Consider the following 13355-nt stretch of genomic DNA (forward strand, 5'->3'; position numbering starts at 1 on the left):
ACCACCTTTACAGGTTTTTCAAATGTGCATCGGCAGTCGTTAAGTGGTTTAAATTAAAAAACATTTCTCAAATCTGCTCTTACTTCAATTTCAAATCAACACAAATGCTAGTACATATGCTCATCATCTTCCCTGACTACCCATTGCCCAGAGAATTCAGTTCCAAATATTAACAATGACATACAAGGCTGTCATCAATCAGTTGCTTCTTAATTTCTCGATACCTCTGCACTTATAATCTTGGTTCCAACAAGACCATTTTCTTCTCTCTCCTTGGCTACTCCTCATGCAACCATCTCCAAAATTTCCCCCATGCACCCCCATACTTTAAAACTTGCTCAAACAATCAGTCTCTCTTATACCTTCAAAACAACTCAAAAACTCACCTCTTCAGAAAAGCCTACGACTGCTACTACCTCACTACCATATGAGCAGCTGCTACCTTCACCCTCTGTCTCCTTCCCCTGTAGATCGTGGGTCCTCATGGGCAGAGTCCTGCCTCCTTTTCTTTTCGCCTGTCACTCATTTAGTCATGTATATTGTACTTGTTCTTCTTGTGTACTGAAACTAGAGATGAGCGAGTATACTCGTTAAGGCGATTTACTCAGGAGAGCATTGCCTTTTTTTCGAGTAACTGCTGGCTCGTCCCTGAAGATTCAGTGGGGGGTGGGGGGTAGCAGAGGGGAGAGTGAGAGAGATCTCTCTCTGCCTCCTGATACCCTCCGCAACCCCCTGCTCAGCCCCGCCCCCCCCCCCCTGCATCTTCAGGGACGAGCCAGCAGTTACTCAAAAAGGGCGCTTTAACGCTCGCTCATCTCTAACTAAAACCCTTTCATATGTATGATACGCTAAAATTATTACCACTTTAAAATGAAGAAAATTAATTTTAATTAACACATTATTGAAAGCAGGAGAGAAGGTGCAATTTGAAATATGGGTACAGTAATTTTCTTCTTAATCCAGTTGAGAATTTTGATCTGTTCCTCCTCCTCATCAGTCCCTTTACTTGGTTTGTTTCGTAGACATTTCTTCATATACAGCTGCATTTTCAGGTGGTTGCATCATATTTGGTCCTTGTTTAGGCACATGGTCATTAGCCGCTCGCTGTAGAAAAAAAAAAGTTACTAGTTTTTAAAGTTTATGCTTGCAAGTATAGAAATATTTACAAGGTTCAATTGGGTGAACTTTATTATTCAACTAAATTAGGCATCGAATTGTTGGCCGGTGCCCAAAAAATGTATAAGTTGACTTTGAAAGTGTCCACACATATTCCAACACAGTGCTAGTACATTTAGACCAAGTGACTGGGTATCGCACTCTCTGAGATCTGTTTTGAAATAAAGGCAATTTACATAACAGTAACAGAACCACCTCTGAGTTCCTCAACTTAGTAATAGGACCACCTCTGTGGGGCTAAATAGTAATAGTGCCTCCCTTCTGTAGCCCAGAATAGTAGCCCCTTCGTGCTCTAAATAATACACTCATTCTCAAAAAACATCAAGCATCTCGAAGGGGTTGTCAGAATTGAACTAAACTTTATGTGTGATTGTAACATTAATATACGTGATTATAATATCAGAGGAAAAGGATAACTTATTGCAGAAAACTGAACACTTAAAGGGAGGCTCTAGTACCCTGTTATACCGCCTCTAGCTTGGATACAAGATGTGATACGGGTGGGCATGGAGGGTCTAGTACCCTGTTATACCGCCTCTAGCTTGGATACAAGATGTGATACAGGCAGGCATGGAGGCTCTAGTACCCTGTTGTACTGCTTTTAGCTTGGATACAAGATGTGATACAGCAGGCATGGAGGCTCTAGTACCCTGTTGTACTGCTTTTAGCTTGGATACAAGATGTGATACAGCAGGCATGGAGGCTCTAGTACCCAAAGTACCGCTTCTAGCTTGGATGCAAGATGTGTTACGGGTGGGCATGGAGGCTCTAGTACCATGTTGTACCACCTCTAGCTTGGATACAAGATGTGATATGGACAGGCATGGAGGCTCTAGTACCCTGTTGTACCGCCTCTAGCTTGGATACAAGATGTGATACGGGTGGGCATGGAGGCTCTAGTACCGTGTTGTACCGCCTCTAGCTTGGATACAAGATGTGATACGGGTGGGCATGGAGGCTCTAGTACCCTGTTGTACCGCCTCTAGCTTTGATACAAGATGTGATACAGACAGGCATGGAGGCTCTAGTACCCTGTTGTAACGCCTCTAGCTTGGATACAAGATGTGATAAGGTCAGGCATGGAGGCACACAGGTTCAGTACGGTATCCTGCAGCATATCACTCCACATTTGCTGTAACTGAGCTTCTATATTGCACAAACATGTAGGCTATGTCAGATGGTGCCAACATGTTCTATTGGCGATAAATCTAGCGACTGGGCAGGCCATGGTAGTGTGGCAATGTTGTGGAGGTATTCTTGTGACCCCCCCCTTGTGTGCGACCGAGCATTATCCTGCTGGAAAATGTCTTTTAAAAGCCGCCATGAGAGACAATTCGTGGTTGTCCTGAGCTGTCATTGTCCCTCGTACCACTACTAGTGGTGACCGACTGTCATATGCAATGGCCCCCTCAGACCATCACCATAGCAGTGGGGGCAGTGTGCCACTCCACAGCAAAGGCAGAATTGAGGCGTTCACCCCTAGGTCTCCAGAAACGAACCTGGCCGTCCGTGCCTGAACTATACAAGGGTTGGTCGCTGGTGGTCTGTTGAAAGAGTCCTGAGCCCCATCGCCTTGTGTGTGTGTGTGCCTTCACATATCCACTGGTCCCAACACCTCCTAACAGTCTGGTTAGAACAGCCAAGGTAGCGGGCAATTCATCAACACAACCATCTAGTTTCTTGCATTTCAATTTCTTATTCCCAACGATTGACAAGATTTATAAAGTCACTTTGATCTGAAGGAATGCTGTCATCCTATAGATGGCACTGTAGAGGTATTTTTTATCTTTTTTATTTGCATAAATTTCCATATTGCCTTATAAAGTCTCCTTACCTCATCTTTTAGTTGTCCCCACACTCCTTCTGGGTGCTCTCCTTAGGGAGAGACTATATGATCCCCTGACCCATTCACCCCCTAGGTGTCTCCACACTTTTTGGGTGCTCTCCTTAACCCCTTAGTGACCAAGCCTGTTTACGCCTTAATGACCAGGCCAAATTTTGCAAATCTGACACGTGTCACTTTAGCATGGAAAAAGACCAGAAAGGTTTTGCATATCCAAGCGATTCTGACATTGTTTTATCGCCACATGTTGTACTTCATTTAGGTGGAAAAAAAAGACCGATAGAATTTGTGTTTATTTATTAAAAGCGCCAAAATTGGGAAAATTTTGAAAAAATCGTCATTTTTTCACATTTCCAACTGCAATATCTCAAATATGTGCAAACATAATATAGAAATTTTTGCTAAGATTTATATTTCCATCCGTTTACTTTATTTTGGGCGCACATTGGAAAAACTTTCGTTTTTTTTTAACCATTTAGGAGACGTACAAATGTAACATTACTTTTCAGCATTTTGAGGAACACTTTGTTTTCCTACACCAATCCAAGATTGGAAAGGCTCATAGGAGTCAAAATGATAGATACCCCCACAAGTGACCCCATTTTAAAAACTACACCCTTTAACATATTCACTGAGGGGTGTCATGAGTATTTTAACCCCACAGTTTTTTTTCAGGAGTCAATGCAATTTAGAAGAGAAAAACAAAAATTTCATATTTTTGCAAATATGTCATTTTAAAGACAGGACTTTTTTCTATAGTACACATGAAAATTAGGATTTGCACCCCAGAATGGATACCCCTGTTTGTCCCGTGCTCAGAAACATACCCATTGTGGCCCTAATCTTACGTTTGGATGCACAATGGGGCCCAAAATGAAAGGAGCAATCGGTGGCTTTCGGAACAGAAATTTTGCTTGAAGGAGATTTAGGCCCCATTGCCCACTTGTAGAGCCATTGAGTGACCAAAACGATGGAGAACCCCCACAAGTGACCCCATTTTGAAAAGTAGACCCCTTAACGAATTTATCTAGGGGTATAATGACTTTTTTGACTTCACAGTTTTTGAATGAATCTAAGCCAAGCCGAAGGAAAACAATTACAATTTTCATTTTTTTGGTAATTCTGTCATTTTAAAAGCAGTTTTTTTGTACAGCACATATATGAATGAAGACTTGCACCCCAAAATGAATACCCCTGTTTCTCCCGTGCTCAGAAACATACCCATTGTGGCCCTAATCATATGTCTGGATGCACAATGGGGCCCAAAATGAAAGGAGCAACCGGTGGCTTTCGGAACAGAAATTTTGCTTGAAGGAGATTTAGTCCCCATTGCCCACTTGTAGAGCCCTTGAGTGACCAAAACGATGGAGAACGCCCACAAGTGACCCCATTTTGAAAAGTAGACCCCTTAACGAATTTATCTAGGGGTAGGATGACTTTTTTGACTTCACAGTTTTTGAATGAATCTAAGCCAAGCCGAAGGAAAAAAAATACGATTTTCATTTTTTGGTAATTCTGTCATTTCAAAAGCAGTTTTTTTTGTACCACACATATATGAATGAAGACTTGCACCCCAAAATGGATACCCCTGTTTGTCCTGTGCACAGAAACATACCCATTGTGGCCCTAGTATTACGTCTATATGCACAATGGGGCCCAAAATGAAAGGAGCAACCGGTGGCTTTCGGAACAGAAATTTTGCTTGAAGGAGATTTAGGCCCTATTGCCCACTTGTAGAGCCATTGAGTGACCAAAACGATGGAGAACCCCCACAAGTGACCCCATTTTGAAAAGTAGACCCCTTAACGAATTTATCTAGGGGTATAATGACTTTTTTGACTTCACAGTTTTTGAATGAATCTAAGCCAAGCCGAAGGAAAACAATTACAATTTTCATTTTTTTGGCAATTGTGTCAATTTAAAAACTGTTTTTTTTGGAAAGTGTACATAGGAATGAAGACTTTCGCCCCAAAATGGATACCCCCATTTGTCCCGTGTTCAGAAACATACCCATTGTGGCCCTAATCTACTTAAAGGAAACATAGCTAGGGCTATAATGGAAGGAGCACCCGTTGGATTTCAGGGTACAACGGAATAAATTCCAGTCCCCATTGCCCACATGTAGAGCCATTGAGCGTCCAAAACGATAGAGAACCCCCACAAATGACCCATTTTAAAAACTAGACCCCTTAACAAATTCATCTAGGGGTGTACTGCATATTTTGACCCCAAAGTATTTGAATGAATCTAAGCAAAGCAAAAGGAAAAAATTACGATTTTCATTTGTTTGGCAATTTTGTCAATTTAAAAACTTTTTTTTTTGTACAGTGTACATAGGAATGAAGACGTTCACCCCAAAATGGATACCCCTGTTTGTCCCCTGTTCAGAAACATACCCATTGTGGCCCTAATCTACTTACAGGACACATGGCTAGGCCCATAATGGAGGGAATGCCCGCTGGATTTCAGGGCAGAACTGAATAAATTCAAGGCCCCATTGCCCACTTATACGGAAAAAAATTGACTTCCTAAAAATAATCCCCCCGCCATCCCCATTTTTTGGCATTCCCTAAATATTAGATAAAGGTAATAATATAAATGCGTTTTATGTCCGAAGACAGGGGTAATTACGGAGGCTGCTTGGGCTGGGCACATGGGGCAAGAAAACCGGGTATCCCCCCCCCCCCCTCCTCTCATGTATTTTGGGGGGTATTTCGTAACCTCAGCAGCGGGGATGGGGTGTAAAGTGGCGCTGTGAGGCTTTGTAATCTTGCTGCGGTGCAGCGGTCTCACAGAGAAGGCGCTCAACAAGCTGCTCCTGGAACTGCAGGAAGGCGAGCGTTCCCGGGGCTTCTTGTAAATTACGGATTACAGGTAGCGGTCTGAATAACGCCGGGCTCACGTAGCCGTAGGTGGAATCTGCTTGCGGAGGCCCGCAGCGGATTCCAGCTGTGAGCCCGGCTGTGACCCTGCGTACGGCCGCGTAATGTACTGCACATAACTGCCTACTCACACAGGCGGTTTTTTGTTTGGATTTCCCGCGCCGTCGCTTAGAGATGACTCGGGTACCCGCAGCCCGTACACAATGTGTTTGCATATGGGCTGCGAGTATATCCGCGGTCATAGAGCACAAAGGGCTCTAGGTCGCAGATATTCGTGGTAAAATATAGCATGCTGTGTTCTGTTTCTGCGAGTGGATTACGTAATTCCGACCCGCTAATTGGGGGGAATTGTGTAATCCAATGCATGCGATTGATCCGTGGATTACCGCTGATCAAGCGCATGCAGAACCTGTAATTCCTCTCCGGTCACGCGTGACCGGCCTAATGTTAGTTCGCTACTTTATCATGTGACGGGGGACCGCTCAGCGAGGCCACCGGTCACTGCTCCAAGCACTCAGCAACCGTTGGTCGCTGGGAGCAAGGAGATTTAACATTTCCTGGGCTTCCCGGCTCCTGCGAATGTGTCCGGCATTTTGCCGGCGGGCGCATGCGCAGCAGCCGGAAGGGTCCATGGAGGATAATCGCATCTGGATTCAAATGCGGAAGCCTCCGAGAAGATGTTTCATCTCCCCCCACCGATCGCATCGGTGAGGGGAAATGAAACTGCCACTTTTTAAAGAACTTTTACGTGATCGCCATTATGCATTGGATAACGGCGATCACGTGACCAGTAACCGCATACCGCGGCTCCCCGTGACATCTCCAGGCTCTTGGCTACCTTTTGTAGCCAGCAGCAGGGAGATTTTATATTTCTTGGGCAATCTTTCACTTTTGCGCATGCGTCCGCCATCATGCTGACGGGCGCATGCGCCGAAGCTGGGGTAACATCCGCGGATCAACATCCCACCAGGGAACAAATCCGGGACCTTGGGTGCGTAATTTCATCCCCCCTTACGGATACGATCCATAAGGGGAGATGAAACTTTAAGTTTTTAAACTTTTTTTTACTTTTAACTTTTTTTTTTTTTTTTACTTTTTAACTTTATATGATCACCGTTATCTGATGGATAACGGTGATCATATGACTGGAAACCGCATACAGCGGTCCCCAGTCATATCTCCCTGCACTCGGCTATCTGTGACAGCCGGGTGCAGGGAGATTTTGAATTTGCCGGGCTCGCCGGCTTCTGCGCATGCGCGCCGCATCGGCACATCGCAGAAGCCAGCGGGGGGTCCAGACACCGGCCGGAGGACATCGGCGGACCTGAGGTGAGTATTTTCACCTCCCCTCATGGATCCGATCCATGAGGGGAGGTGAAACTTTTCTTTTTTTACACTTTTTTAAAACTTTTTTGCGATCGCCGCTATCCATTGGATAACGGCGATCGTGGTACCGGGGACCGCTCACCGCAGTCCCCGCTGACATCTCCTGCCTCCCGGCTACCTACAGGAGCCGGGAGCCAGGAGATTTTAAGTCTCCCGCGCCGCCGGGCCTTCTGCGCATGCGGCTGACGTAATGCCGCCAGGCGCGCATGCGCAGAAGGACGGCTACGGCGCCCGGAGCATCGGGACAGCTGGGAGTCGTGCGACGGACATCGGTGAGTAATTTCAGCTGCTCCGATGGATCCGATCCATCAGAGCAGCTGAATCTTTAACTTTTATTGCACTTTTATTTACTTTTTTGCGATCGGCGCTATCCATTGCATAGCGCCGATCGCAATGCCGGGGGGGGGGGGGGGGGGCTCCGAACAGCCCGGGATGACAGCTCCATGCTGTCAGCTACCTGCGGACACCAACAGCATGGAGCTGTCACGTCCACAGCCCGAGGGGCATTATTCTCTGCAGGAAGCATGTTTTTACGTCCTCAGAGAATAAGGCCCACTTCGGGAGGACGTAAAAACACTATGGGCTGGTCGTTAAGGGGTTAAGGAGACACGACACCGCTTCAGACTCGCATTCCAATAGTGCGCCCCCTCTCAAACTCTCTTAACTTGGTGAAATCTCTTTGATTACACTGTAGAGGCCTCTAGAGGTCAACAAGCTTTACATATGTAGGAAAAGAGATCATTACACACAAGTAGCCTCTGAGAGCCTTCTTATAGGCCAAGGGTGAACCACTATAGTGCCTCAGGTTTATCTAATCACGCCACAGAGCTAATCATTTGCATATCTGCCTGACATGTAACTGCATGCCGAGTTTTGCAGCAGTACAAAAACTCCTAAGTGCTTGATTTGTTTTGACAAAATGTATATGTAGTGCCTCATATGGTCCACCTGGCTCGCTCCTACTAGTATGCTGGAAGGGGTTAAATTAATTAAAGCATACACACTCACTGACACTCTGCATGTCCATGCAATCTTGCATAGCAGAGCATCTTCACTTCCCTCCCACCTGGCTCTGGCACTCACTGTACTCCGAGGATTGAAACCGCTTTGCAAGACCGCATGGACATGCAGAGTGTCAGAAGGCAGTCAGTTTGTTAGTTACTATGTGCACGTTAATTAATTTAACCCCTTTTAACAGCTGGAGTAGAAGTAGGAGCAGGCAAAGCGGCCCTAAAAATGTGCTGGAGGCCCGGTCAGGGTCTCCTTTCCTCCGTGGCCCAGCCTGGCCCTATATTTTTCAGAGCCAGTTTTGCTCAGTGTTTTATTATTAGGCCTTTTTCACACAGGTGACAGCGATATGGCTGCTACAAAATTGCAGCAATGTTGCAGCTGTGTTTCCGCAATTTTGTAGCGTCAGTAAAGTTTTTTTCTTGTGAAAAATCGTGCATTGCTTCACTGCTGCCAGCGGAAAAATTTTAGTACCCCTAAAATAAGCCCTAGCTGAATTCCCTGAAAAAAATGGAATGCTTACCTAGCAGGCTCGGTCTGGGTCCTCCCGCTGCCCTCTGAAGCTCTGTTGGGCGCCCTGAAGTCCCCGCTTGCCCACAGATTATTACTTTCTGGTTGCAGGATTCAAAAATTCCACCTCCAGGAAGCGATGGCTCTGATTGATTCTTCCAGCAATACTCAGCCAATCAATGCAGCGCTCAATGAACCAATGCAAGGGCTGTGATTGGTTCATCCAGTGCTACTCAGCCAATCAATGCAGCACTGGATGAACCAATCAGAGCCATTGCTTCCTGAAGGTGGGATTTTTGAATCCCGCAACTGGAAAGTGATGTTCTGTGGGTGAATGAGGATTGCAGGGCATATGGCAGAGCTCCGTAGAGCAGCGGGAGGACCTGGACCGATACTTTTCGTATTCCTTTTTTTTCCTGGGAATGTAGCTAGGGCTTATTTTACGGGTAGGAAAATTTGTCGAATCGCTAGTTCATGAGATACGATGTGAAAAACAAAGAGACTCTATAGGGAATCATAGGCTACAAAACATTGCAAATTGCATCAGGCAAAATACCGCTAATGTGAAGGAACCCATAGTAAAGCATAGGCTTCACAAACCTGCGATTTGTGCTACAAGTACATCACCTTACATTTATCCATACTTAATGTTCTTTTATTTGCCATTTCTCCACCCAAGCCTCCAGCGTCCCCACATTCCTGCGTAATATTGTATTACCCTTCTCTGTTTCATTACTTGACAGAGCTTAGTATCATCTGCAAATATAGTTGTCTATAAACTATTGAAATTTTACTATGTAAGCCCTTAACTAAGTCATGAATAAGCATAAAAAAGGACCCGATACTGCCCCCTATGGTACCTCACTGGTAACTGTGACTCAATCAGAGTATGTACCATTAATTACCACCGTTTCTCATCGCTGATACAGGTGTTACTCCATTTGCACACATTTTTTTTCTAATTTCATGGTTGCCGAAGATTTAAAAAAATTTGTGTACTTTTTTCCAGAAAAGGTATCACTGTTGTACATGACTCTGTATGGTATTGAACCTTGTGTTCGAGACTGAACTGCAATACCAGGCCCAGCCTGTAGACAGAAGTGTCACTATTTCTGGAAAAAGCAGTCACACAATCTAATCTCAGATAATCCTTTTAGGCTGCTTTCATGTGGCTGAAAAAATCGTAGGCTGAAAAAAGTAGGATTGCTACTTCCGTGAAGTGATGCATCTGCGGGGTAATCACACGTTCCCGAGCGGGATATCCGGGCAGCTTTCACGGCCTGATATTGCGCTGGTCAGTGTGAAATGAGCCATAGTGCTATAAAAAAGGCTACTGCTCACCATGGTCCGGATACATTTATGGAAACTATTTGATAAATAATATCTGTGGGGTTATAGAACTTAGTTGTATGGAAATTTACGACCAATTTTCCGTTTGAGCTACGATTATTAGAGCTCTGCTGAGCCAGCAGATTGTAATTGATTTCGATTTTGATTGGAGGATGAAGATGATGTAAAGGACGTGTCTCTGGTTATTTCTTTTGCCCACATTTTCTAACGGCATATGTGGGATATTTACATTAGCACAATGGTTCACATAGACAACCACTGACTACTTGTCTGACTCCACAACTCTGCATCTGTTAAAGGGGTTGTCCCGCGCCGAAACGGGTTTTTTTTTTTTTCAACCCCCCCCCCCCCCCCCCCCGTTCGGCGCGAGACAACCCCGATGCAGGGACTTAAAAAAAAAACAGCACAGCGCTTACCTGAATCCCCGCGCTCCGGTGACTTCTATACTTACCGGTTGAAGATGGCCGCCGGGGTCTTCTCCCTCCGTGGACCGCAGCTCTTCTGTGCGGTCCATTGCCGATTCCAGCCTCCTGATTGGCTGGAATCGGCACGTGACGGGGCGGAGCTACACGGAGCCCCATAGAGAACAGCAGAAGACCCGGACTGCGCAAGCGCGTCTAATTTGGCCATTAGACGGCGAAAATTAGACGGCAACCATGGAGACGGGGACGCCAGCAACGGAACAGGTAAGTGAATAACTTTTTATAACTTCTGTATGGCTCATAATTAATGCACAATGTACATTACAAAGTGCATTAATATGGCCATACAGAAGTGTATAGACCCACTTGCTGCCGCGGGACAACCCCTTTAAGTCTAGACTCATATTAATCATCTTACCTCTATCGTGTAGTAGAATGACTTTTGTCTCTCTAGTAAATCTTCATATCTGTTACTCTAAAAATGCAAATGAAAAGAAATCAATATTCGTAGAGCATCTACAGCCGTCATGAAATAGCAAAAAGTGTGCACCCCAAAAGTGGCGCTGCAGAGGTATTTTTCCATCTTCTTTATTTGCATAAATTACCCAGAGGAGCTAGCATCGCCTTACAAGTCTCCTTACTCACCTTCTAGGTGTCCCCACACCCCTTTTGGCTGCTCTCCTTGGGGAGAGACTGTACCATCCCCGACCCACTCACACCCAAGGTGTCTACACACACTTTTTGGGTGCCCTCCGTAAGGAGATACATCACATCATCATAAGTGAAACCTATCAATATTTCATGAAGGGTTGCAATCCTAACAGAAGTGGTTAGAATAATATATATTTGTAATTACTGTGGGATGGAGAACTACACTGAATAGCCTGCAGTGGGCTTGAGAACAAGCATACTAAGTGCATATTAGAAGTGACAGATGTACAGGTGTTTCTGCAGGAGATATAACATCCAGCCACACTTCTGGTTAGATCACTCCCGAACAGAGATAGCTTAAAAGGAGCTGAGAGGGCTGCAAGTCTGGGGTCCAGTGCGGACCAAACTGTAATGCCATGAGCCTGACAGGGAAGGACGCCCCTAGACTGACACCCAGTTGGGTATGGTATCTACCATTGTAGACTGATGCTATTTTCACTGACAATTTGCTGCATGTTAGAAGTAGCTGAGAAAACTACTGTCTAGTTCGCACCCTGACGGGCAAGGGTTTGTTTTGTTAACCCATTTAGGACCAGCCACTGTATATATACGGCGGCTGGTCCTGGGCTTAGAGGACCGCCGATAGTAAAAAATACGGCGGTGCTCTAAGTCTTCTTCCTCTGCAATCAGTCAGAGGCAGGAACGGGTTATCAGCTGTTAGTGACAGCTGATAACCTGGAGCAGAAGGCAGGAGGGGTTTTTAACCCTTCCTGCCTTCTGCTTCCCCGATATACAGGGCTCAATGAGCACTGTATGGGCAAGGTGAAAGTAAAAAGTACTTTCACTACGGGAGCCTCGGTGGGTCATGTGACCTCCCGGGATTCCCTGCTACTGCAGAGCTGGAGGGTCAGACTTAGACCCTGGCAGCTCTGCAGGTGACTAATGTCACCACAGGGGTTGCTTTCCCCTATAACTAGGGCTCCTATGGACGCCCTAGCTATAGTGGGAAAGTGTCAAATAAAGTAAAAAAAAAAAAAAAAAAAAGTGAACATCCCCCAGAGGTCTTATATGACGTCATGGGGGACATAGATAGTAAAATACACAATTACATACATAAGTAAAACAAAATACCAGAATAAAACAACAATACATACAAAAGAAAGAGAATAACACAAAGCAGACGTCAACAAAAACCATCGCCGTATGCGCCCTGTAAACCAAAACCATACATACTATATATCAAAACGTCCGAAATAAATAGAGGAACCCATTTCCATACTTTATTTTAGTGTAAATATAAAAATAATTTTTTAAAAAAGAAAAATGTTAAAAAAAATCTTAGTTTTTAGCATTTTACCCCCAATAAAACTAAAAAACGGAAAAAAAAGTCAGTGAAAATGATATTAAAAAAATAGTCCTATACGTCACGGGGAAAAAAACGCAGCAAAAATAATTTTGGTAGCTAAAGGAAAAAAAATAGAGCAGTAAAACCGCCACATGGGTCAAATCCCTAAAAAGTGTCTGGTCCTTAAGGTACAAAACAGCTTGGTCCTTAAGGGGTTAAACTGGTTGAACTATTATATGAACTGAGTGAGCAATTGTGTTTTTACCGGCCTCCACCGCCCACACAGACATTGCCATGGTACGATAAATATAAAGATCTCAAACTTATTACCAGTTCCTTAATTTCTAGAGTTCTGTAGGATTGCAGAGTTTCTCAATGGGAAAACCTCACATCACACTGCGTGCAGCTAGCACATGGTGCAATGCAACTGCTGACCCCATGAAAACAATGGGCGATGATGCAAGGGCACGGCCAAAGATAAAATGTGGGGGGAAAAAAAATAGGTCACTCGTGTGTATGACCCCATTAAAAAGAATGGGGTTCATATTCGTGCAAGATTTGTGCATACCACAACACACAAATCTCACACGATTTTCTCGGCCATGTGAAAATGGCCTTACTCTACAAGGTGGTTGCAGTATTGTTCCAATATTTTTAATATTTAATATGTATTCAAACTTCATAAAGTAAATCTGTGTTATTATATACAAATAAAGTGTGATAAAAAATAATAACGACAATAATAATGATAAGTGGATTCAAAAAGAAGTAATATCTGTCCT

General features: G+C 44.6%; 1 protein-coding gene across 2 annotated transcripts in view; it reads right to left on the minus strand.

The window, feature by feature from the left end:
- Nucleotides 1–894: 894 nt before the first annotated feature.
- Nucleotides 895–13355, minus strand: part of LOC136631354 (B-cell receptor CD22-like) — a 41591-nt gene continuing 29130 nt past the window's right edge. For both annotated transcript variants that reach the window (XM_066605620.1, XM_066605619.1), the window contains exons 7-8: nt 10996–11052; nt 895–1104 (exon numbers count right to left, since the gene is read on the minus strand). In XM_066605620.1, coding sequence (XP_066461717.1) covers nt 1003–1104; nt 10996–11052 — 159 coding nt within the window. In that variant the 3' untranslated portion in view covers nt 895–1002. The remainder of the gene's footprint in view (nt 1105–10995; nt 11053–13355) is intronic.

This window comes from Eleutherodactylus coqui, chromosome 6 (genome assembly GCF_035609145.1).
Source record: "Eleutherodactylus coqui strain aEleCoq1 chromosome 6, aEleCoq1.hap1, whole genome shotgun sequence".
In the NCBI taxonomy this organism is placed as follows: Eukaryota; Metazoa; Chordata; class Amphibia; order Anura; family Eleutherodactylidae; genus Eleutherodactylus; species Eleutherodactylus coqui.